General features: G+C 43.8%; 1 protein-coding gene across 4 annotated transcripts in view; it reads left to right on the forward strand.

The window, feature by feature from the left end:
• The first annotated feature begins 289 nt into the window (after positions 1 to 289).
• The window catches only part of INTS10 (integrator complex subunit 10), an 81,619-nt gene continuing 58,127 nt past the window's right edge, over positions 290 to 23,781 (forward strand). For 2 of the 4 annotated variants that reach the window (XM_069742554.1, XM_069742562.1), the window contains exons 1-8: positions 300 to 456; positions 774 to 841; positions 1,941 to 2,044; positions 2,927 to 3,066; positions 4,730 to 4,811; positions 6,600 to 6,740; positions 6,879 to 7,050; positions 23,594 to 23,763. In XM_069742554.1, the coding sequence (XP_069598655.1) occupies positions 328 to 456; positions 774 to 841; positions 1,941 to 2,044; positions 2,927 to 3,066; positions 4,730 to 4,811; positions 6,600 to 6,740; positions 6,879 to 7,050; positions 23,594 to 23,763 (1,006 nt within the window). In that variant the 5' untranslated portion in view covers positions 300 to 327. Of the gene's footprint in view, positions 512 to 773; positions 842 to 1,940; positions 2,045 to 2,926; positions 3,067 to 4,729; positions 4,812 to 6,599; positions 6,741 to 6,878; positions 7,051 to 23,593; positions 23,764 to 23,781 lie in introns of all 4 variants that reach the window. The other 2 variants (XM_069742582.1, XM_069742572.1) reach the window with 2 other exon arrangements.

A 23,781-nucleotide genomic window follows, 5' to 3' on the forward strand; every position in this document is an offset into this window, starting at 1 on the left:
CTTCCATGCAACAATAAAAACACAAAATATTAGGCACCATTTGGAAGAAATCCTAAATGCAGTCTATGTGCAGTGACTGTTGTAGGAATCCTACTGTGCACCCACAGGCTTACGACTAGAGGGCACACTGCCCCGGCACAGTGTATGGAAGTCCAGACATGCGCAATTGGGCATAGCGGCTTACAGACAGCAAGACATCTGCACAGTGGAACGGGTTGCTTAGCGACAGCTACGACAAACGTCGCAAAACGAGAACGTCTACAGTTCGCGCATGCGCCGTGTGGCGCCCACTAATGACGAATAAACACTACGCCGCCGTTCCCAGACATGGCGGCGCTCGGGGACTGTGAGTTCCTTGTGCGGAGAGCGCGGGAGCTGGTGCAGGAAGATACGTGTGCAGCCCGGGCATGGCTCATCACTGCCCGCACCCTGTACCCGCAGGACTTCAATATCCAGGTGTGCACCAATAAAACCATTCACGGCTATTAAAGAGTACCCCCCCAGTCTTAATGTGAGTGGTACAGCCCAAATTCGTCTTTTCACCTGACTGAATGAGGCATTGGCCAGAGGTCTTCAACCGTGTATTGGGCATTTCCAGAAATAGGGGGAGCAGGAGTATGGTCTGTCCCAAGGCCACCCGTAGTCTGAGGGCCATATCATACAGTCTGCACACAGGGGGCTTGTATGATAACATGGAGGTTTTGGGGGTACGGCCCAGCCCTTCCTGCTCTGTGCGTATATGGCGGACTCACTTCTCTTTTCTCCTTCCTCAGTATGAGATGTACAATATTGAGAGAACTGCAGAGCGAACGGCCTCAGCTGGAAGACTGCTGTACGACATGTAAGTCCTCATCCTCGGTGGGCTTTGCAGCGGCCCTGCATGTCTTACACCTAAAGATCTGTAGGTTTTTTTGTTAAAATTGGAGACTCATTGGTTCACGTTTATAAAAATGGCATAATTTACAAATATTCTTTCTAAATATTGCACGTTGAAGGTAAACGTGTCGCAGACTACACCCGTGCCACCTTTTAAGCCTGTTTAGTATTTTTCCCAGTGTTAGAAGCTGTTTGGCAAATAGAGACCATACAGGCGCTACATCGGGATAGTATGACTAGATCCCAAATTGAAAATAAAGGGATGGGAGGGTATAGGGCTGGTGGTCACCTTATCACGTACTGCTCAGATGGGCAAAACTCGTACTAAATGCTATTAACCTGTAGATACCGGGTTCATCTACATGTCAATGGTGTAATGAAGTTGTCTGGCTCATTCATCTGGGAGAAGATGAACTTAATACCACCGTTAATAGCGTTATCCAACCTGACAGGGTTCCCTTTAAATCACATATAATGGATCACAGCTGCCAATACTCAACCCCTTTAAAACCAGGATGCCCACCGTGCCAGGGATTAACAGTGGAGACAATATACACACTTCAATATCGAAATTGCAACTCCTAGAAGGAAAAGTCATGGACATTACAGGATGGATAGACATGTAAATGATGAAAAAATGGAAACAACATTCTCAAAACATCTGTTTATTCAGTATGAGCACTGCACGCATAAACACACAATTATAAGTCTTAGAACACAATCAATAAGGATTTTAATGGTTGTCTGAGGGTTGTGCTGCCATGCTGAATGCACTTGGGGACACACATCATCAAGATCTGCTGCTGGCAGCTTACTTTGCAATTGTCAACCAATGGCATCCTTGATGTGTTCGATGGCAGAGGAGTCCGGAGACGCTGCAGGCCTAGGTAGCACTTTTCGGCCACACAGGCTGTTCACTGACTCATTGAGCCTTTGTGTTGGATCATTTCGAGCAGACTTGACCGAGGGTTCATTCTTACTGTATTTTCTTTGAAGTGAGTATTTAAATGTAAGAATGATACTTTCTTGAAGCACATTTAATAATTCATTTCATGTATTTTAAGGTTTGTGAACTTTTCGGACCAGCCTGTGGTCTGGAGGGAAATTAGTGTGATTACGGCAGCACTTCGGAATGATTTGCAGGATAAACAAACACAATTTTTACGAGGTGAGATGCTCTCTGAAATGTATGGTACCCTGGGGGATCTTCTGTGACTTTAAGCATATTTGCTCCCATTCTCTGGGATGTGCCTCCTTGTTAGGGCTCATGCTGTTAAAGGGAACCTGTCACCTGAATTTGGCGGGACTGTTTTTGGGTCATATGGGCGGAGTTTTCGGGTGTTTGATTCACCCTTTCCTTACCCGCTGGCTGCAATATTGGATTGAAGTTCATTCTCTGTCCTCCATAGTACACACCTGCACAAGGCAAGATTGCTTTGCGCAGGCGTGTACTATGGAGGACAGAGAATGAACTTCAATCCAATATTGCAGCCAGCATGCAGCCAGCGGGTAAGGAAAGGGTGAATCAAACACCCGAAAACTCCGCCCATATGACCCAAAACCAGTCCCGCCAAATTCAGGTGACAGAGTCCCTTTAAAGGCAGATGCTGGCTGTGTATGGCCTGCTCCTGAGCCCTTTCCACCCATGCGGACCCTGGTGTGGCCGTTCAATTACGTTCTTGTATGCCAAGGCGTTAATATCTTGCATTTCTCATTCTTCCTGGATTCCGGAGACAATTTGGTGTGTGGGGCAGGCTTTCTTATCTAATAGTACAAGTTCCACTAATAGGCTAAAGGCCTGTTCTTTACTGTATGGTGTGCCTTCCATAGTAGCCTTATATGTGCCTGTATGATCCTTATGGATGATACTGTCCATCAGGATTTTGTACATGTGCCGTCTCATTCATATAGCGTTGATCTGGGAATCTTTTTTTCTCCTGGGATTGTATCAGTAAGTTTTGCCTTGTTTTGTGATTTGGTTTGAGCCCTCTAGTACAATAACCTTTTACATAATTGTGTTTTGATGCTGTTTCTCCTTTACATTTCCCAGCCCTGTTTGAAGCTCTTCCCGGCCGTGTCCAGTGTGAAATGTTGTTGAAGGCTACAGAACAATGTTTTAATACGCTGGAACGAGCAGAAATGCTTCTTCTTTTGTTGAGACGGTTTCCAGAAACTGTAGTACAACATGGGGTAAGGAGATTCATATTTAGATCAATAATACGATTTAAATCCCATTTTGTATGAGCACTAGATGGGCATTTAGACCATTAGAGCCAATGTGTGTAATATGAGTGCAGTTACACTGGGGGAGTTATGATCTCTTCAAAACGCACAAATCTGAATGGTTCAACATTGAAATAATCTCATAAAGGGGTTGTCTGTTGTCACAAAGAATTCTGCTATAACCTATGTTAGTGATACGAAGAAACCTCCCCAGGTTCAGTACAACCACTGCCCATTTTCCGAGCTCAGTGGCTCTGCATGTGTGGATGGCACGAGCCGCTGATCTCATTGATTTATTGCAGCTTTGTCGAAATGACCGAGACCAGAGCTACGGTAGAGAGCTGGCAATGAACTCAGGAAGGACAAGTAATACTCTATTTGTTTTTTTATAACTACTACAGCTTCAAACAGAATTTTTACTGAAATGGGCCAAAGCCCTTTAACGATCAGCATTAGGGCAGGTTCACACGAGTGTATAAAAAAAAAAAAATGGCTCACCGTTTCATCCAGAAAAGCGGGACGATTTTTTTTCTCACTTTTTATTTATATACAATACTTTTTTTTACAGCAGCTGTTAATCATTTACGAGACCATTTATAGTTCCCTATGTTACAGAATTTCAGTGTGTCCGCAAAAGCCAGATGCAATACCATGTTTCTGTATGGCATCCAATTTTTTTCATGCACCTATAGACTTGAATGGGTGAGTCTCATGCGATTTATAGAAGAAAATGTTGCATGCTACAATTTCTTCACCTGCAAATTCAAATTCCGTCATTGAAAAAAAATCGCTCACTTGCACTGCTCCATTGATTAAAATTGGTCTGTCAGTGCTATCTGTGTTTTTTTTTTTTTTTTTACAGACTCGTATTGAAAATACAGTCGTGTGAATGAGCCCTTAGACATGAAATATAGTATAAAGACTATATAGACTATAATGCTTAAAGAATATCCATAAATGGGTTACCCGGCTGACACACACAGTGCCAAAGTTCAAGGGAATGGTTCCTTTGTTCAATCATTCTGCTAAATTAGATGCCTGGGTGAGCTCCCTGAGCATAGTCCTGCCAGTCAGTGTGCAATGAGAAATCACAACAATAGTTCTTTATTTTATACAGATTTTTTTTTTCTTATCCTCTGACCATTTTGAAGAAAATATGGTAGATAAATGGTTTAAAGGGTTTGTCTAGTTTATTAGAAATACAGGCGAAGTGCAATGTTACAGTAAGCAATGCTTTTTTCTCCAGTGGTCTACAGCAGTGATGTCATGTCCATCACTTATCCAAACACTGCAGCCAATCACTATCATCAGTGCTGACACTTTTGTGTATGGCGTGTGACCATTGAAGCCAGAGATTGACTTCAGCTGTCACATGAATGATGGACATGCCACCATATTGCTGCATTATTAACGAGGATCTCTGAAAGACAGCAAAGGTCATTTTAGTATTTTAACATACGTCCTGGTTCATGTTCTTTATATATATATATATATATATATATATATATATATATATATATATAAATCCCTGACAACGCTTTTAACACATGGCTTTATGAACTTGTCAATAAAACTCCAGGTTACCCCCCTAAGTGACAAATGTCAGTTTTAATTTATTTCTTTTTGCCAGGTTAGCTTAGGTGAAACTTTGTTGGAAGCCGAGAGTATGGAAGACCAGGAATCGCCTGTGAACTGTTTTCGAAAATTGTTTGGTAAGTGCATTAATAGGAAAGCTACCGTATATACTCGAGTATAAGCCGACTCCCCCTAATTTTGCCACAAAAAACTGGGAAAACTTATTGACTCGAGTATAAGCCTAGGGTGGAAAATGCAGCAGCTACCGGTGAATTTCAAAAATAAAAATAGATGCTCCATACCATTCATTATGGCCCCATAGATGTTCCATATAAAGCTGTGCCACATATAATGCTCCATATATTTCATTATGGCCCCATAGATGCTCCATATAAAACTGTGCCATATAGAATGCTCTATACATTTCATTATTGCCCCATAGATGCTCCACATAAAGCTGTGCCATATATAATGCTCTGCACCGTTGATTATTGCCCCATAGATGCTCCATATAAAGCTGTGCCATATATAATGCTCTGCACCGTTCATTATGGCCCCATAGATGCTCCATATAAAGCTGTGCCACATATAATGCTCTGCACCGTTCATTATGGCCCCATAGATGCTCCACATAAAGCTGTGCCACATATAATGCTCTGCATGGTTCATTATGGCCCCATAGATGCTCCATATAAAGATGTGCAATACATAATGCTCTGCACCGTTCATTATGGCCCCATAGATGCTCCTTATAAAACTGTGCCATATACAATGCTGCTGCTGCAATAAAAAAAAAAAATGACATACTCACCTCTTTTGCTGCCCGCAGCTCCTCAGCGTCCCGCTCGGCGTCTCTCGCACTAACTGTTCAGGCAGAGGGCGGCGCGCAGATTAGTACGTCATCGCGCCCTCTGACCTGCACAGTCACTGCAAGAGGGAGCGGCGCCTGGCGGGTGGAACGTGGACAGGTGACTATGAAATAATCACCTGCTCCGGCGTCCCTGGCTCCTTATCCTGGACAGATGGTCTTCGGGTGCCGCAGCTCTTCCTCTGTCAGCGGTTACTGGCACCGCTCATTACAGGAATGAATATGTGACTCCACCCCTATGGGAGTGGAGTCCATATTCATAACTTTAATGAGCGGTGCCACGTAACCGCTGAACAGAGGAAGAGCTGCGGCACCCAGAGACCATGGGACAGGCAGGGACAGCGACAGGAGCGCCGGGACTAGATGAGTGTATGACATTCCTCTCTACCCCTCACCTGCCGACCCCACCGCCGATCATGACTCGAGTATAAGCCAAGAGGGGCACTTTCAGCCCAAAATTTGGGCTGAAAATCTCGGCTTATACTCGGGTATATACCAGTACACCAGTGATATTGTGGTTTAATGTAAAAACTAATCACTATGGAGCTTGATTCATTAAGATTGACAATCTTACTGAAGGGGCTCACTGAAGTAAGAAGTGCCGAATTTATTAAGAGGTGAATAACACTTAATGAATTACAATAGGCAAACTATACATAAAGTGGCGCCCATTTGAGACAAGCTGACCTTGACTGATGTAAAGAAGCTAAATATTGCAAAATGTTATGCTTATTTGAATTGCGCAAAAATGTTGCAACATTTGAAATTTTTACCCCAGGAAACTGCCAAAAACCCCTTCATGAATTGTGTCCATTTTCTTCATTTGCTACGGGAAACAGTTGAATGTAACCTATCACTATTTTGCCGCCATCTGTTCAGGCTGCATAGAGGCTGGCTGTAATGATCCTCAATTGTTTCACTTACAGAAGGTTCAGAAAATGTCTGCCCCATCTCCGATATCTCTAATTTTGTACTTTAGGTTTAGCCGTTCGTTTTAATTATACCAAACGTTTTGTACCTTACTTCTATGTAATGTTGAACTTTTTTTTCCTTCTAGTGTGTGATGTTCTGCCCCTCATTATTAACAACCTGGATGTCCGCTTACCCTCCAGCCTGTTATACAAATACCTGAACAAAGCTGCTGAATTCTATATAAATTATGTGACACGATCACCCCAGACAGATCCCCAGCATCAAGGTATGAAGGGCTGCATATGCTTGCATGTAAATGTTACGTAATGCTCATTTAGCTTTAATTTGCTTTCGCTAATGTGTGTGTGTGTATATATAATATGTATGTGTGCGTGTTATTAATGTTAAATTCCTTTATGCTCAGGTACACAAGATACATCTGATTTACTTTCGCCCACCAAACGAAGCTCCCAAAAATATATTATTGAGGGCCTGACAGAAAAATCCTCACAAATACTGGACCCTTGGGATCGACTTTTTAAAATCCTGTCTGTGGTTGGCATGCGATGTGAATGGCAGATGGACAAGGGAACCAGGTTGGAATGGATGCTAATTTTCTCAATTATGTTACCATTGCATGTTTTGTCTTGGTCTAGAATATATGCTGGCAATCTCCGACTTAAGAACTTCTAACTTGCATATGACTCATAGTTCCAAACATAAGATGTAAAAAAAAAACAACACCTTTTCGCTCACCTTTCCAGCTGCGTGCCGTCCGGTCCGCTTCGCTCCAATATTGAGCTTTGCATTTCCTGCAGGTCTTTCTACCATGTCGAGGTCACTTTGTATCATAAGGTTGCTGCACGTGATGTTGTCGCGACCTTACAACACACAGTGATTTCCCCCCCCCCCCCCAAGGCCAAGACACTGCCATAAATCCTAGCCTAAATAGTGAAGAGTCAGAAGTGCAGCGTGTGATGGTGGAAAGAAGAGCCCGGAGATGAGGGGTGTAAAGAAGATGACTGGACAACAGAAGTTAGTAGTGGGGTAGAAGTGAGCAATGAGGTGAATATTAGTTTTGGGTTTTTTTTTGGCATTCCTGTACCTGTTCCAACTTACATACAAATTCAAGTTATGAACAAGCCTACCGAACCTATCTAGCTCTTACAGGGAACCTGTCACCCCCAAAATCAAAGTTGAGCTAAGTCCACCGGCATCAGGGGCTTATCTACAGCATTCTGTAATGCTGTAGATAAGCCCCCGATGTATCCTGAAAGATGAGAAAAAGAGGTTAGATAATACTCACCCAGGAGCGGTCCTGCTGCGGTCCGTTGGGCGTCGCGGTCCGGTCCAGCGCCTCCCATCTTCTTACGATGACGTCCTCTTCTTGTATTCACGCTACGGCTCCGGCTCAGGCGTACTTTGTCTGCCCTGTTGAGGTCAATGCAAAGTACTGCAGTGCGTAGGCGCCGGGAAAGGTCAGAGAGGCCCAGCGCCTGTGCACTGCAGTACTTTTCTCTGCCCTCAACAGGGCATACAAAGTACCCCTGCGTCGCAGCCACAGCATGAAGACCAGAAGAGGACGTCATCGTAAGAAGATGGGAGGCACCAGACCGGGACCGCCCCTGGGTGAGTATAATCTAACCTCTTTTTCTTATCTTTTAGGATACATCTAGGGCTTATCTACAGCATTACAAAATGCTGTAGATAAGCCCCTGATGCTGGTAGGCTTAGCTCACCCTTGACTTTGGGGGTGACAGGTTCCCTTTAAAAGTTGACCAGCAATTTCTCATTTTTACAACACCATTTTTTTTTTTTTTTTTAGGGACCACATCACATTTGAAGTCATTTTGAGGGGTCTATATGATAGAAAACAACCAAGTGTGACACCATTCTAAAAATTGCACCCCTCAAGGTGCTCAAAACCACATTCAAGAAGTTTATTAACCCTTCGGGTGTTTCACAGGAATTTTTGGAATGTTTAAAAAAAAAAAAAAATTTAACTCAAAAAATTTACTTCAGCTCCTATTTGTTTTATTTTACCAAGGGTAACAGGAGAAAACGGACACCAAAAGTTGTTGTACAATTTGTCCTGAGTACGCCGATACCCCATATGTGGGGGTATACCACTGTTTGGGCGCATGGCAGAGCTCGGAAGGGAAGGAGCGCCATTTTACTTTTCAATGCAAAATTGGCTGGAATTGAGATGTGATGCCATCTCAGAGCCATTGGAGAGCCCCTGATGTGCCTAAACTTTGAAACCCCCCACAAGTGACACCATTTTGGAAAGTAGACCCCCTAAGGAACTTATCTAGATGTGTGGTGAGCACTTTGACCAACCAAGTGCTTCATAGACGCTTATAACGCAGAGCCGTGAAAATAAAAAATCATTTTTTTCCCCACAAAAATGTTTTATTTAGCCCCCCAAATTTTTATTTTCCCAAGGGTAACGAGAGAAATTGGACCCCAAAAGTTGTTTTCCAATTTGTCCTGAGTTCGCTGATACCCCATATGTTGGGGTAAACCCCTGTTTTGGCGCAGGGGAGAGCCCGGAAGGGAAGGAGCGCTGTTTTACCTTTTCAATGCAGAATTGGCTGGAATTGAGATCGGACGTCATGTCGCGTTTGGAGAGCCCTGATGTGCCTAAACAGTGGAAACCCCGAATTGTAACTGAAACCCTAACCCAAACATACCCCTAATCCCAACCCTAACCACACCCCTATCTCCAACACAACCCTAACTTTAGCCCCAGCCTTAACTGTAGTCCTAACCCTAGCCCCAACCCTAACCCCAGCCCCAACCCTAGCCCTAACCCTAATGGGAAAATGGAAATAAATACATTTTTTTTAATTTTATTATTTTTCCCTAACTAAGGGGGTGATGAAGGGGGGTTTGATTTACTTTTATAGCGGGTTTTTTAGCGGATTTTTATGATTGTCAGCTGTCACAGACTAAAAGACGCTTTTTATTGCAAAAAATAGTTTTTGCGTCTCCACATTTTGAGAGCTATAATTTTTCCATATTTTGTTCCAGAGTCATGTGAGGTCTTGTTTTTTCGAGACGAGTTGACGTTTTTATTGGTAACCTTTTCGGGCACGTGACATTTTTTGATCGCTTCTTATTCCGATTTTTGTGAAGCAGAATGACCAAAAACCAGCTATTCATGAATTTCTTTTGTGTGTGTGTGTGTGGGGGGGGGGGGGGGGAGCGTTTGTACCGTTCCTTGTTTGGTAAAATTGATAAAGCAGTTTTATTCTTCGGGTCAGTACGATTACAGCGATACCTCATTTATATCTTTTTTTATGTTTTGGCGCTTTTATACGATAAAAACTATTTTATAGAAAAAATAATTATTTTTGCACCACTTTATTCTGAGGACTATAACTTTTTTATTTTTTCGCTGATGTTATATAGCAGCTCGTTTTTTGCGGGACAAGATGACGTTTTCAGCGGTATCATGGTTATTTATATCCGTCTTTTTGTTCGCGTGTTATTTCACTTTTTGTTCGGCGGTATGAAAATAAAGCGTTGTTTTTTTGCCTCGTGGTTTTTTTTTTTCTTTTTACGGTGTTTACTGAAGGGGGTAACTAGCCCCTTCATGACCCAGCATATTTTGACCTTAAAGGGAACCTGTCACCTGAATTTGGCGGGACCAGTTTTGGGTCATATGGGCGGAGTTTTCAGGTGTTTGATTCACCCTTTCCTTACCCGCTGGCTGCATGCTGGCCGAAATACTGGATTGAAGTTCATTCTCTGTCCTCCATAGTACACGCCTGCGCAAGGCAAGATTACCTTGCGCAGGCATGTACTACGGAGGACAGAGAATTAACTTCAATCCAATATTTCAGCCAGCATGTAGCCAGCGGGTAAGGAAAGGGTGAATCAAACACCTGAAAACTCCGCCCATATGACCCAAAACTTGTCCCGCCAAATTTAGGTGACAGGTTCCCTTTAAAGACCTGGCCGTTTTTTGCAATTCTGACCAGTGTCCCTTTATGAGGTAATAACTCAGGAACGCTTCAACGGATCCTAGCGGTTCTGAGATTGTTTTTTCGTGACATATTGGGCTTCATGTTGGTGGTAAATTTAGGTCAATAAATTCTGCGTTTATTTGTGATAAAAACGGAAATTTGGCGAAAATTTCGCAATTTTCACATTTTGAATTTTTATTCTGTTAAACTAGAGAGTTATGTGACACACAATAGTTAATAAATAACATTTCCCACATGTATACTTTACATCAGCACAATTTTGTAAACAAAATTTTTTTTTGCTAGGAAGTTATAAGGGTTAAAATTTGACCAGCGATTTCTCATTTTTACAACGAAATTTACAAAACCATTTTTTTTAGGGACCACCTCACATTTGAAGTCAGTTTGAGGGGTCTATATGGCTGAAAATACCCAAAAGTGACACCATTCTAAAAACTGCACCCCTCAAGGTACTCAAAACCACATTCAAGAAGTTTAGTAACCCTTCAGGTGCTTCACAGCAGCAGAAGCAACATGGAAGGAAAAAATGAACATTTAACTTTTTAGTCACAAAAATTATCTTTTAGCAACAATTTTTTTATTTTCCCAATGGTAAAAGGAGAAACTGAACCACGAAAGTTGTTGTCCAGTTTGTCCTGAGTACGCTGATACCTCATATGTGGGGGTAAACCACTGTTTGGGCACACGGCAGGGCTTGGAAGGGAAGGAGCGCCATTTGACTTTTTGAATGAAAAATTGGCTCCACTCTTTAGCTGACACCATGTCACGTTTGGAGAGCCCCCGTGTGCCTAAAAATTGGAGCTCCCCCACAAGTGACCCCATTTTGGAAACTAGACGCCCCAATGAACTTATCTAGATGCATAGTGAGCACTTTGAACCCCCAGGTGCTTCACAAATTGATCCGTAAAAATGAAAAAGTACTTTTTTTTCACAAAAAAATTCTTTTAGCCTCAATTTTTTCATTTTCACATGGGCAACAGGATAAAATGGATCCTAAAATTTGTTGGGCAATTTCTCCTGAGTACACCAATACCTCACATGTGGGGGTAAGCCACTGTTTGGGCACATGGTAAGGCTCGGAAGGGAAGGAGCGCCATTTGACTTTTTGAATGAAAAATTATCTCCATCGTTAGCGGACACCATGTCGCGTTTGGAGAGCCCCTGTGTGCCTAAACATTGGCGCTCCCCCACAAGTGACCCCATTTTGGAAACTAGACCCCCCCAAGGAACTTATCTAGATGCCTAGTGAGCACTTTAAACCCCCAGGTGCTTCACAGAAGTTTATAACGCAGAGCCATGAAAATAAAAAATAATTTTTTTTTCCTCAAAAATGATTTTTTAGCCTGGAATTTCTATTTTGCCAAGGGTAATAGGAGAAATTGGACCCCAAATGTTGTTGTCCAGTTTGTCCTGAGTACGCTGATACCCCATATGTGGGGGTAAACCACTGTTTGGGCGAACGGCAGGGCTCGGAAGGGAAGGCACGCCATTTGGCTTTTTAAATGGAAAATTAGCTCCAATCATTAGCGGACACCATGTCACGTTTGGAGAGCCCCTGTGTGCCTAAACATTGGAGATCCCCCAGAAATGACCCCATTTTGGAAACTAGACCCCCAAAGGAACTAATCTAGATGTGTGGTGAGGACTTTGAACCCCCAAGTGCTTCACAGAAGTTTATAACGCAGAGCCATGAAAAAAAAAAAAAAAAAAATTATTTTCTCAAAAATGATCTTTTAGCCTGCAATTTTTTATTTTCCCAAGAAATTGGACCCCAAAAGTTGTTGTCCAGTTTCTCCTGAGTACGCTGATACCCCATAGAAGTGAAGTAGTGACGTTTTGAAATGCAGACTTTGATGGATTGCTCTGCGGGCGTCACGTTGCGTTTGCAGAGCCCCTGATGTGGCTTAACAGTAGAAACCCCCCACAAGTGACCCCATTTTGGAAACTAGACCCCGAAAGGAACTTATCTAGATGTGTGGTGAGCACTTTGAACCCCCAAGTGCTTCACAGAAGTTTATAATGCAGAGCCGTGAAAATAATAAATACGTTTTCTTTCCTCAAAAATGATGTTTTAGCAAGCATTTTTTTATTTTCACAAGGGTAACAGGATAAATTGGACCCCAGTAATTGTTGCGCAGTTTATCCTGAGTATGCTGGTACCCCATATGTGGGGGTAAACCACTGTTTGGGCGCACATCGGGGCTCGGAAGTGAGGGAGCACCATTTGACTTTTTGAATACGAGATCGGCTGGAATCAATGGTGGCGCCATGTTGCGTTTGGAGACCCCTGATGTGCCTAAACAGTGGAAACCCCTCAATTCTACCTCCAGCACTAACCCCCCCCACACCCCTAACCCTAATCCCAACTGTAGCCATAACCCTAATCACACCCCTAACCACAACCCTAATTCCAACCCTAACCCTAAGGCTATGTGCCCACGTTGCGGATTCGTGTGAGATTTTTCAGCATCATTTTTGAAAAATCCGCGGGTAAAAGGCACTGCGTTTTACCTGCAGATTTCCAGTGTTTTTTGTGCGGATTTCACCTGCGGATTCCTATTGAGGAACAGGTGTAAAACGCTGCGGAATCCGCACAAAGAATTGACATGCTGCGGAAAATACAACGCAGCGTTTCCGCGTGGTATTTTCCGCACCATGGGCACAGCGGATTTGGTTTTCCATAGGTTTACATGGTACTGTAAACCTGATGGAACACTGCTGCGAATCCGCAGCGGCCAATCCGCTGCGGATCCGCAGCCAAATCCGCACCGTGTGCACATGGCCTAATTCTAAAGGTATGTGCAGACGCTGCGGAAAACGCTGCGGATCCGCAGCAGTTTCCCATGAGTTTACAGTTCAATGCAAACCTATGGGAAACAAAAATCGCTGTACACATGCTGCGGAAAAACTGCACGGAAACGCAGCGGTTTACATTCCGCAGCATGTCACTTCTTTGTGCGGATTCCGCAGCGGTTTTACAACTGCTCAAATAGAAAATCGCAGTTGTAAAACTGCAGTGAAATGCGCAGAAAAAACGCGGTAAATCTGCCATAAATCCGCAGCGGTTTAGCAGAGGACCAGAATACGTGTGCACATACCGAAACCCTAACCCTAGCCCTAACCCTAACCCTACCCCTAACCCTATTCTAACATTAGTGGAAAAAAAAATTTCTTTATTTTTTTATTGTCCCTACCTATGGGGGTGACAAAGGGGGGGGGGGGGTCATTTATTATTTTTTTTATTTTGATCACTGAGATAGATTATATCTCAGTGATCAAAATGCACTTTGGAACGAATCTGCCGGCCGGCAGATTCGTCGGGCGCACTGCGCATGCGCCCGCCATTTTGGAAGATGGCGGCGCCCAGGGAGAAGACGGACGGACCCCGGCAGGATCGGTAAGTATGATGGGGTGGGGGGGAGCATGGGGGGGGGGAGATCGGAGCATGGGGGGGGTGGAACGGAGCACGGGGGGGGGTGGAACGGAGCACGGGGGGGTGGAACGGAGCACGGGGGGGTGGTACGAAGCACGGGGGAGTGGATCGGAGTGCAGGGGGGGTGATTGGAGCACGGGTGAAGCGGACAAGAGCACGGGGGGAGCGGAGCACAGGACGGAGGGGAGCCGGAGCAGTGTACCGGACAGATCGGAGGGCTGGGGGGGCGATCGGTGGGGTGGGGGCACATTAGTGTTTCCAGCCATGGCCGATTATATTGCAGCATCGGCCATGGCTGGATTGTAATATTTCACCAGTTATAATAGGTGAAATATTACAAATCGCTCTGATTGGCAGTTTCACTTTCAACAGCCAATCAGAGCGATCGTAGCCACGGGGGGGTGAAGCCACCCCCCCTGGGCTAAACTACCACTCCCCCTGTCCCTGCAGATCGGGTGAAATGGGAGTTAACCCTTTCACCCGATCTGCAGGGACGCGATCTTTCCATGACGCCACATAGGCGTCATGGGTCGGATTGGCACCGACTTTCATGACGCCTACGTGGCGTCATGGGTCGGGAAGGGGCTAGTGGGACCGTTTTATAGGTCGCGTCCTTACGGACGCGGCGATACTAAATATGTGTACTTTTATTGTTTTGTTTTTCTATTTAGATAAAGAAATGTATTTATGGGAACAATATTTTTTTTTTCTTTATTTAGGAATTTTTTTTTTTTTTACACATCTAAATTTTTTTTTTTTTTTACATTATTACATTGTCCCAGGGGGGGACATCACAGTATAGTGACAGATCGCTGATCTGATACTTTGCAAAGCACTGTGTCAGATCAGCGATCTCACGTGCACTGCTCCAGGCTTACAGGCACCTGCTCTGAGCAGGAGCTTGTAAGCCACCTCTCTGCAGGACCCGGAAGTAGCCCCGTGGCCATTTTGGATCCGGGGCCTGCAGGGAGGAGACGCTCGGTACAAGGTGAGCACATCTCCTTGTACCAAGGGTCTCAGGGAAGCACGCAGGGAGCCCCCCTCTCTGCACGATGCTTCCCTATGCCCCCAGAACGCTGCAATCATGTTTGATCGCAGTATGCCGGGGGTAATGTGCCAGGGGCGGTCCATGACCGCTCCTGGCACATAGTGCCGGATGTCAGCTGTGATAGTCAGCTGACACCCGGCCGCGATCAGCCGCGCTCCCCCCGTGAGCGCGGCCGATTGCATATGACGTACTATCCCGTCCCTAGGAATTAAGTCCCAGGTCACCGCGACAGGATAGTACGTCATATGGGATTAAGGGGTTAAATTCCCAAATTTACACAATTGTAAATATTTATGCTCCTAATAAGGGTCAAATTAAATTTTTAGATAAGTTGCTGAAAATAATTGAACCACTTAAAAAAGGCATTCTTTTACTTTTAGGAGACTTTAATTTGGTCCCTGATAATATACTTGATGCCTCATCCTCAAATAGGCTTAACTTCCCCTCCTTAAAGGGCCACTGTCACCCCCCTGCAGCCGTTATAAACTAAAAGAGCCACCTTGTGCAGCAGTAATGCTACATTCTAACAAGGTGGCTCTTTTAGTTTTGTGTTCATGTATTACTAAAATAAAGCGCTTTGAAACTTTTCAAAAATACCTATCTTTGTCCACGGAGGCGGGTCTGAAGCCTCCTCTGTGAAGCGCCCAACTGCCGTCACTCATCTCTTCTGGGGCGATGATCGCCGCCCCCTGCGCGCTGTTCTTCTTAAATCCGGCGCCTGCGCTGTGCGTGCCTGACTGGGGCAGACGCATTGAGAATTGGCAGTCATAGCTCAGATGCCGGGTTCCTGACTGCGCCTGTGCGGGCAGTGCGGCCACCCTGTTACTGAAACCCCGCCCCGCACTGTGTTATGCATTATGCACAGTGCGGGGCTGGGATTCCTGGGCATGCGCACTGCGCTTGTCAGACGGTTCCCCGCCTTCCAGCGTCGGTCTGTGCAGGAATCTGCCCAGGAATCCCAGCCCCGCACTGTGCATAATGTATAACACAGTGCGGGGCGGGGATTCAGTAACAGGGTGGCCGCACTGCCCGCACAGGCACATTCAGGAACCCGGCATCTGAGCTATGACGGCCAATGAACACTGCGCCTGCCCCAGGCAGGCACGCACAGCGCAGGCGCTGGATTTAAGAAGAACAACGCGCAGGGGGCGGCGACCATCGCCCCAGAAGAGATGAGTGACGGCAGTTGGGCGCTTCACAGAGGAGGCTTCAGACCCGCCTCCGTGGACAAAGATAGGTATTTTTGAAAAGTTTCAAAGCGCTTTATTTTAGTAATACATGAACACAAAACTAAAAGAGCCACCTTGTTAGAATGCAGCATTACTGCTGCACAAGGTGGCTCTTTTAGTTTATAACGGCTGGAGGGGGTGACAGTGGCCCTTTAAATAATTGGCTTTTTACTCACGAACTTTATGTCATCTTTAGATGTTTAAACTCCACTTAAAGGGAATACATGTATTTTTCTCACTCCCATTTGTCAGCTTCTCACATTGATCTGATATTATCAGATGTGTTCTCCCTCCCTAGATTTTCCTCTATATCCATTGGTAATAAATCCATTTCGGATCATGCCCCTGTCATTGCCAAATTGATTGAAGGTCACTCTATTAATAATGAACCGTTGTGGAAGTGTAATGCTTCTATTTTTCAAAATCCTACATACCATGAGGAAATTTCTAGATCTCTTAACCTTTATGTTTCTGAGAATGTGTATGACTCTTCCAAGCCATTCCTCCAGTAGAACGCGCACAAGGCGGTTCTACGTGGCACTCTCATTCATATTTCCTCCCGTATTAAAAATTTTAACCGCCAAGAGATTAAACGTTTACAAGCCTTGATTAAAGAGAAGGAGTTGGAGCTGGCATTGGCCAATAGCCCAACCCCTTGTTCCAAAACTTTGACTGATTTATCCCATCTTAGGAATGAATTGAGGGCCACAATTTTTTCATTTTATGACTCTGCGGTCAAACAATCAAAACTCAATCATTATATGTCCCTTAACAAGCCCACTCGTTTTATGTTCAATAAAATTAATAAGGTTAGAATACGTAACCGAATCGACAAGATCATTTCTTCTAAGGGCATTTCTCTCACCCACCCACAGAACATTGCAAATGAATTTGCACAATATTTCAATCAATTATATAATTTGCGCCTGATCTCTCTCTTCCCATTCCAGGTGCGAGATCTATTGATGACTTTTTGTCTTCTGTCAATCTTCCACAACTTGATTCCATGGATGCAGACTTTTTGGCTGCTCCATTTACTGCAGAAGAGATTAGTGACACAATAAAACAATTTAAATCTTATAAGGCCCCTGGTCCTGATGGTTATAGCAATAATTAATATAAATCATTCCGTGAAATTCTTGTCCCCCATTTAGTTCAAATTTTCAATGCCGCTGCGTCCGTTGGCTCTTTCCCTAGGGAAAATTTGGATGCCACAATTATACTTATTTCCAAGCCTCATACTAGTCCTGATCAAATACTTAATTACCGTCCCAATTCATTAATACTGATCTCAATGTATTCCAAAGTCTTAGCTAACCCCCTTAACCTTATTTTGCCCAAATTTATTTCCACGGACCAGATTGGATTTATCAAGCATCGGCAATCCATTGAAGGTACCAGGAGGCTGATAATTATTATTAAATTAATTCTCCAAAAATAACTCGACTTAAATTTCCCTTGATGCAGAGAAAGCATTTGATCGCGTAAATTGGACTTTTCTCAAATGTTCCCTACAAAAATTTGGCTTTGATTTGGACTTTATAAATAAAATTATGGCTTTTATATTCCGATCCTCAGGCAAAAATTTATATTAATAATCACTTTTCTTCCCCATTTCCAATCTCTAATGGTACACTTTCAGACCCCTTACACTCCCCAATCTCTTCTTTTTTCTGTCCTGATCTGGCTGCACACCACTACAATGACACTCTTAGAAGCACCCTTGACCAAGTAGCTCCCCTCGCCCTCAGAACCTCCAAACACAGAGTGAAACAGCCCTGGCTCACATCGCAAATTCGATTTCTCCAGCGATGCTCTAGGAGTGCTAAACGCTTATGGAGGAAAACTCCCACACCAGAAGACTTCATACACTTCAAATTTATGTTAAGGACCTATAACTCTGCCGTTCACCTCGCCAAACAATCCTACTACACCACCTTGATCTCCTCACTATCCAACAACCCCAAGAAACTTTTTAACACCTTTCACTCCCTCCTCAGGCCAAAAGTACAAGACCCTATCACAGACATTTGTGCTGATGACCTAGCTTCCCACTTTATAGAGAAAATAGACAATATCCGTCAGGAAATCCGCTCCCAGACACCAAGTTCAGTAACTCCCATCCCTCCCTGCATCTCCCCTGGCACACTCTCCACATTCGATCCCATCACTGAAGAAGAAGTCTCCAAGCTCCTCTCCTCTTCTCGTCCAACTACATGCACCACCGACCCCATTCCCTCACACCTCCTCCAGTCTCTCGCTTCAGTCGTCACAACTCGCCTAACTACAATTTTTAATCTCTCCCTCTCCTCTGGCATTTTCCCCTCCTCCTTCAAACACTCTATCATTACTCCATTACTCAAAAAACCTACCCTCGACCCATCCTGCACAAACAACTACAGACCGGTCTCCAATCTCCCCTTCATCTCTAAACTCTTGGAGCGCCTGATCTACTCCGGCCTTACCCGTTACCTCTCCACTCATTCCCTCCTAGACCCTTCACAGTCCGGTTTCCGCCCCCTACATTCGACAGAAACTGCACTCATCAAGGTGACCAATGACCTTCTGACAAAAAAAACGTATCGGTAACCACTCTCTGCTCATACTCCTCGAACTTTCTGCAGCTTTCGACACTGTTGACCACCCTCTTCTACTCTATAGGCTCCAGTCACTAGGCATTAAGGACAATGCTCTCTCCTGGTTCTCCTCCTACCTTTCTGATCGCTCCTTCAGTGTTCTGTTCTCTGGCTCCACTTCATCTCCTCTTCCTCTCACTGTTGGGGTACCTCAGGGCTCAGTCCTTGGCCCCCTTCTCTTCTCCCTCTACACAGCCCCAATTGGACAGACCATCAGCAGATTTCGCTTTCAGTACTATCTTTATGCTGATGACACACAACTATACACGTCATCCCCTGACCTTACCCGCGCTGTACTACAGAACGCCACTGACTGTCTGTCTGCAGTCTCCAACATCATGTCCGCTCTCTATCTGAAACTCAACCTCTCCAAAACTGAACTTCTTCTGCTCCCGCCTTCTACTAACCTCCCTAAATCTGACATTTCCCTCTCCGTGGTTGGCACCATAATAACACCCCGGCAGCAGGCACGCTGTCTGGGTGTTATGTTTGACTCCGATCTCTCCTTCACCTCCCATATACAATCTCTTGCCCGCTCGTGCCGCATACACCTAAAGAACATCTCTAGAATCCACCCTTTTCTCACCATGGAGACAACAAAAACCCTCACTGTCGCCCTGATCCACTCCCGCCTGGACTACTGCAACGCTCTATTAATTGGCCTCCCCCTCACTCGACTTTCCCCTCTCCAGTCCATCCTTAATACGGCAGCCAGGGTTGTCCATCTGGCTAATCGTTACTCAGATGCATCCGCTCTTCGCCAGTCATTACACTGGCTGCCCATTCATTACAGGATACAATTCAAAGTACTTGTTCTCACCCACAAAGCTCTCCACAGTGCCTAGCCTAGCCGACCGCTGCAGTCTGCAAATGACTTTCGGCTAACCTCTGCACTAATCCGTACCTCCCACTCCCGACTCCAAGACTTCTCCCGCGCTGCGCCAATCCTCTGGAATGCTCTACCCCAAGATATTAGGACCATCCACAACTTGCATAGTTTTAGGCGCTCGCTCAAAACACATTTGTTCAGAGCGGCCTACCATGTTAACTAATCAAAGTCATTTCATGTTTGTGTGTGTGTAGCCCATTCACTATCTCCATCTACCCCCCCACCTCCTGAAGATGGCTGGACCATCATTGTAAATACATCATTGTAAATACACACCTGTACTTTGTATCTCCCCCACCTCATTGTAGATTGTAAGCTCTCACGAGCAGGGTCGTCTTATTTTGCTTTATTGTATTGTTAACGTTGTTACCTATGACTGTTGTGTTTGAAACTGTTAAATTGTAAAGCGCAGCGGAATATGTTGGCGCTATATAAATAAAGATTATTATTACCCGGCAAGGTTGCCCCCTTTCTCTATTGCTTTTTGCCCTTGCCATAGAGCCATTAGCCCAGCTCATTAGAGATAATCCCTCCATAGAGGGAGTTTGCACGGATCGTAAGGAATTTGAAATCAGTTTATATGCTGATGATATTCTCTTGTCCGTTACCAATCCTTTTCATTCTATTCCACATTTGCAAACCCTTCTTAAAAATTTTTCATTTTTTTCATATTTTAAAATAAACAAGTGCAAGTCGAAAATTTTTCAATTTAATCTCACGGATTCTCAAATCCGGAGTATAAAGGATAATTCGCCCTGGAGTTGGGCGGAGAGGGATATTGTTTATTTGGGTCTGAGATTTTCTAGAAACCTTAGCTCCTTGATTCCCAGCAATTTGGATTCTCTTATTGCTTCCATTTCTAAAGAGCTTAGATTTTATGATGATAAAGTATTATCATGGTGGGAAAGGTGCCTTATTGTAAAATCAATAATTCTTCCCAAGATCCTCTATATCTTCAGGTCCCTTCCTTTACTTGTTTCTACTTCCTATTTGACCATTTTGCAGGCACACCTCAATCTGTTTGTTTGGGGCAACAAGAGAGCTCGTATAGCCTCTAGTCAACTGTATAAATTGTGTGGAGGTATGGGTCTTCCTAATGTTTCGGCCTATTATTTCTCTAATTTATTTAAACAGAGTCTATATTGGTGGTCTGCGGATCATACACCTTCATGGGTGGAATTGGAATTATATTTTCATAGAAATTCTCCACCTTGTAATATTATTATGAATTTATTCACCTCTAAGTCTTTGCTTCGGTATGATCATCCGATTTTTGTAGCTGTTCTGTGGCATGGCGGAAATTTCTCAACGTTAAAAGCGGTTTTGCCAAGATGGAGCTTATGCTGAGACTTCCCCTCTCTTTTGTGGCTACTGTTTTCTCGTTTGATCTGCATTCAAGTTGGGCTGACTGGGGAATCTCTAAACTACATGACATCTTTGATGGTAACAAGTTTGTGTCATTTACCCACCTTAAAGATAGGTTTGGTGTTCCCTCATCGGCTTTTATGCAGTTTACTATTTTAAAGGATTTTTTGAGGCCACTGGTGACTGGTCGCCCTCCTTTATCGGAGCCGGCGATTAATATTTTATGCAACTCCAGTCATACCATATTTTGGTCTACTCAATATATCTACAAGTAGTTTAATAATGATTTCAAAATTATAAAATCCCCATACATGAGCAAATGGGAATCGACTTTGAATCTTTCTGTAGCTCTAGATGATTGGGAACTGGCCATGTCCTTGACTTATTCTGCCACCATGTCCATGGCTCTTCATGAGTCTTATTTTAAGCTTATCTCTAGGTGGTATTATTCACCGTCTCGCTTACCATTTATTAATCCTTCCAATTCCTCTCTCTGCTGGAGGGATTGTGGACATTATGGTAGCCTTTCCCATTTGTTTTGGTTTTGTCCACATATTAGACCTTTTTGGAGATGAAATCTCTTCTCTTATTTCAATTATATTAAAACGTTTGGATTTTTCTCTGTCTCCTCGGTTGGCCCTGCTTTCCTTGAATGCAGATCAATTGACTCCACCTTTTAGGAAACTTGTTATACATCTGCTTTTAGTTTCTAAGAATGCTATTGGGTTTTTTTGGGAAATCTTTTAAAGTACCCTCTTCACAAGAAATTATAGACAAACTGGCTTTGCATAAATCCTGTGAACAAAAATTGGCGTTACTGAATGCCTACTTTTCTTCCTTTTTGAAAAAATGGTCTCGCTGGCTGGAAATATTTCCATAAGAATTTACTGTATTTATTGTTTTGCTTTTTTATTTTATTCTATTTTTACTTTTAGGCTTCATGAATGTTTCATGTCATTACATTTATGTTAACCTTGCTCTCTCTATGTCTTGTTTTGGTTGAAAATGTTAATAAAGTTGTTTGGAAAAACAAATATTGATTACAAGTAATAGCACTTACAAAAAAAAAAAAGAGAAGACGCTAAAAATAAAGCCTAACCCACAAAACGGAAATCTAAATCAAATCAATCTTTTGTCCAATTACTTTACTAACTGATATACATAAATGTTACACACTTCTATTTTTGAAACCGTTCTTAGGGTCCATTTACACAGACCCATGATACGACCGCAGATTGGTAAATGTTTGCCGATCGGTGGTCGTTTTAATGCCTGTTTACACAGCCAGATCAAAGTAAACGATGCACATTGAGCGATTTACACTAGGTCGTTCAGTGCGCTTAAGGTACCGTCACACTCAGCGACGCTGCAGCGATATAGACAACGAGCCGATCGCTGCAGCGTCGCTGTTTAGGTCGCTAGGAGACGTCAAACACAGCAGCTCCAGAACGATGCAGGAGTGATCCAGTGACGTAACGGCGACTCATTTATCGTTCTCGCCGGTTGTTAGCTCCATGTTAAAACATTGCTGGCATTGTTGCTTTTGCTGTCAAACATGACGAATCACGCCGACCTGACGACCAAATAAAGTTCCAGACTTCTAGCTACGACCAGCGATGTCACAGCGGGATCCAGATCGCTGCTGCGTGTCAAACACAACGAGATCGCTATCCAGGACGCTGCAACGTCACAGATCGTTGTCGTTCTCATTGTAAAGTTGCTCTGTGTGAAGGTACTTTTAGGCTATGTTCACACTTTGTGGATTTTGACCGCTGCGGATCTGCAGCAGTTTCCCATGAGTTTACAGTACAATGTAAACCTATGGGAAACAAAAAACGCTGTGCACATGCTGCGGAAAAAAACGCGCGGAAGCGCAGCAATTACTTTCCGCAGCATGTCACTTCTTTTCTGCGGATTTTCACCTGCTCCAATAGGAAACTGCAGATGAAAATCCACAGAAGAAACCGCAGTAAAAACCGCGATAAATCCGCAGTAAAAACTGCGACGGGTTTTCACTGCGGATTTTGGAATTCTGCTGCGGAAAAATCCGCAGTGGAATCTGCAAAGTGTGAACATAGCCATAGGCTGCCGCTGTTCTCAGCAGAGCGAGTCCTGTTTCTAATGCACCACCGAGAACGATTCTTTTAGGCAACATAAATAAAATCACTTTACCCGATGAAAGTGCTTTTTGCTCCATTGGTTGATCGGCAGTCTGTTTACACAGCAAGAAATTTGTGAAACAAGCATTTTTAACAACGCTTGGTCATGTTATCTTGAAGTGTAAATACCCCTTCATTTTGCTGCATTTTTTCCCACACCTGCCTAAAACTTTTGCACAGTACTGTACAATAAATGTATATTTCCAATAGAGGAACAAGATAAAAATATCAGCACATAAGGACTTTAGTGAGGGTGCAATAAGCGATCAGCAACCACACAGGGAATATACATTTGCTTATTCTTCCTCATTTTCTCTTCCGTCTCTATCCTATAATCAAAGACTGGATTGCTCTGTTTTGTGGATAATTTGTTTATTGTTCTGTGTAGGAATTTTAATGACCTTTTTCATCGCATCAAAGAACTCTGTCGTTACATCAGCAACTTTGATAATGAAGCTCACACAAAATACAAGAATCAGGTTGTCTATTCCACCATGCTCATATTTTTCAAAAGTGTCTTCCAGTACATCAGTGCTATTCAGCCTTCCCTCTTCCAAGGTGCGTGCCTTATGGCTG

This window comes from Ranitomeya imitator, chromosome 1, assembly GCF_032444005.1.
Source record: "Ranitomeya imitator isolate aRanImi1 chromosome 1, aRanImi1.pri, whole genome shotgun sequence".
NCBI lineage: Eukaryota > Metazoa > Chordata > Amphibia > Anura > Dendrobatidae > Ranitomeya > Ranitomeya imitator.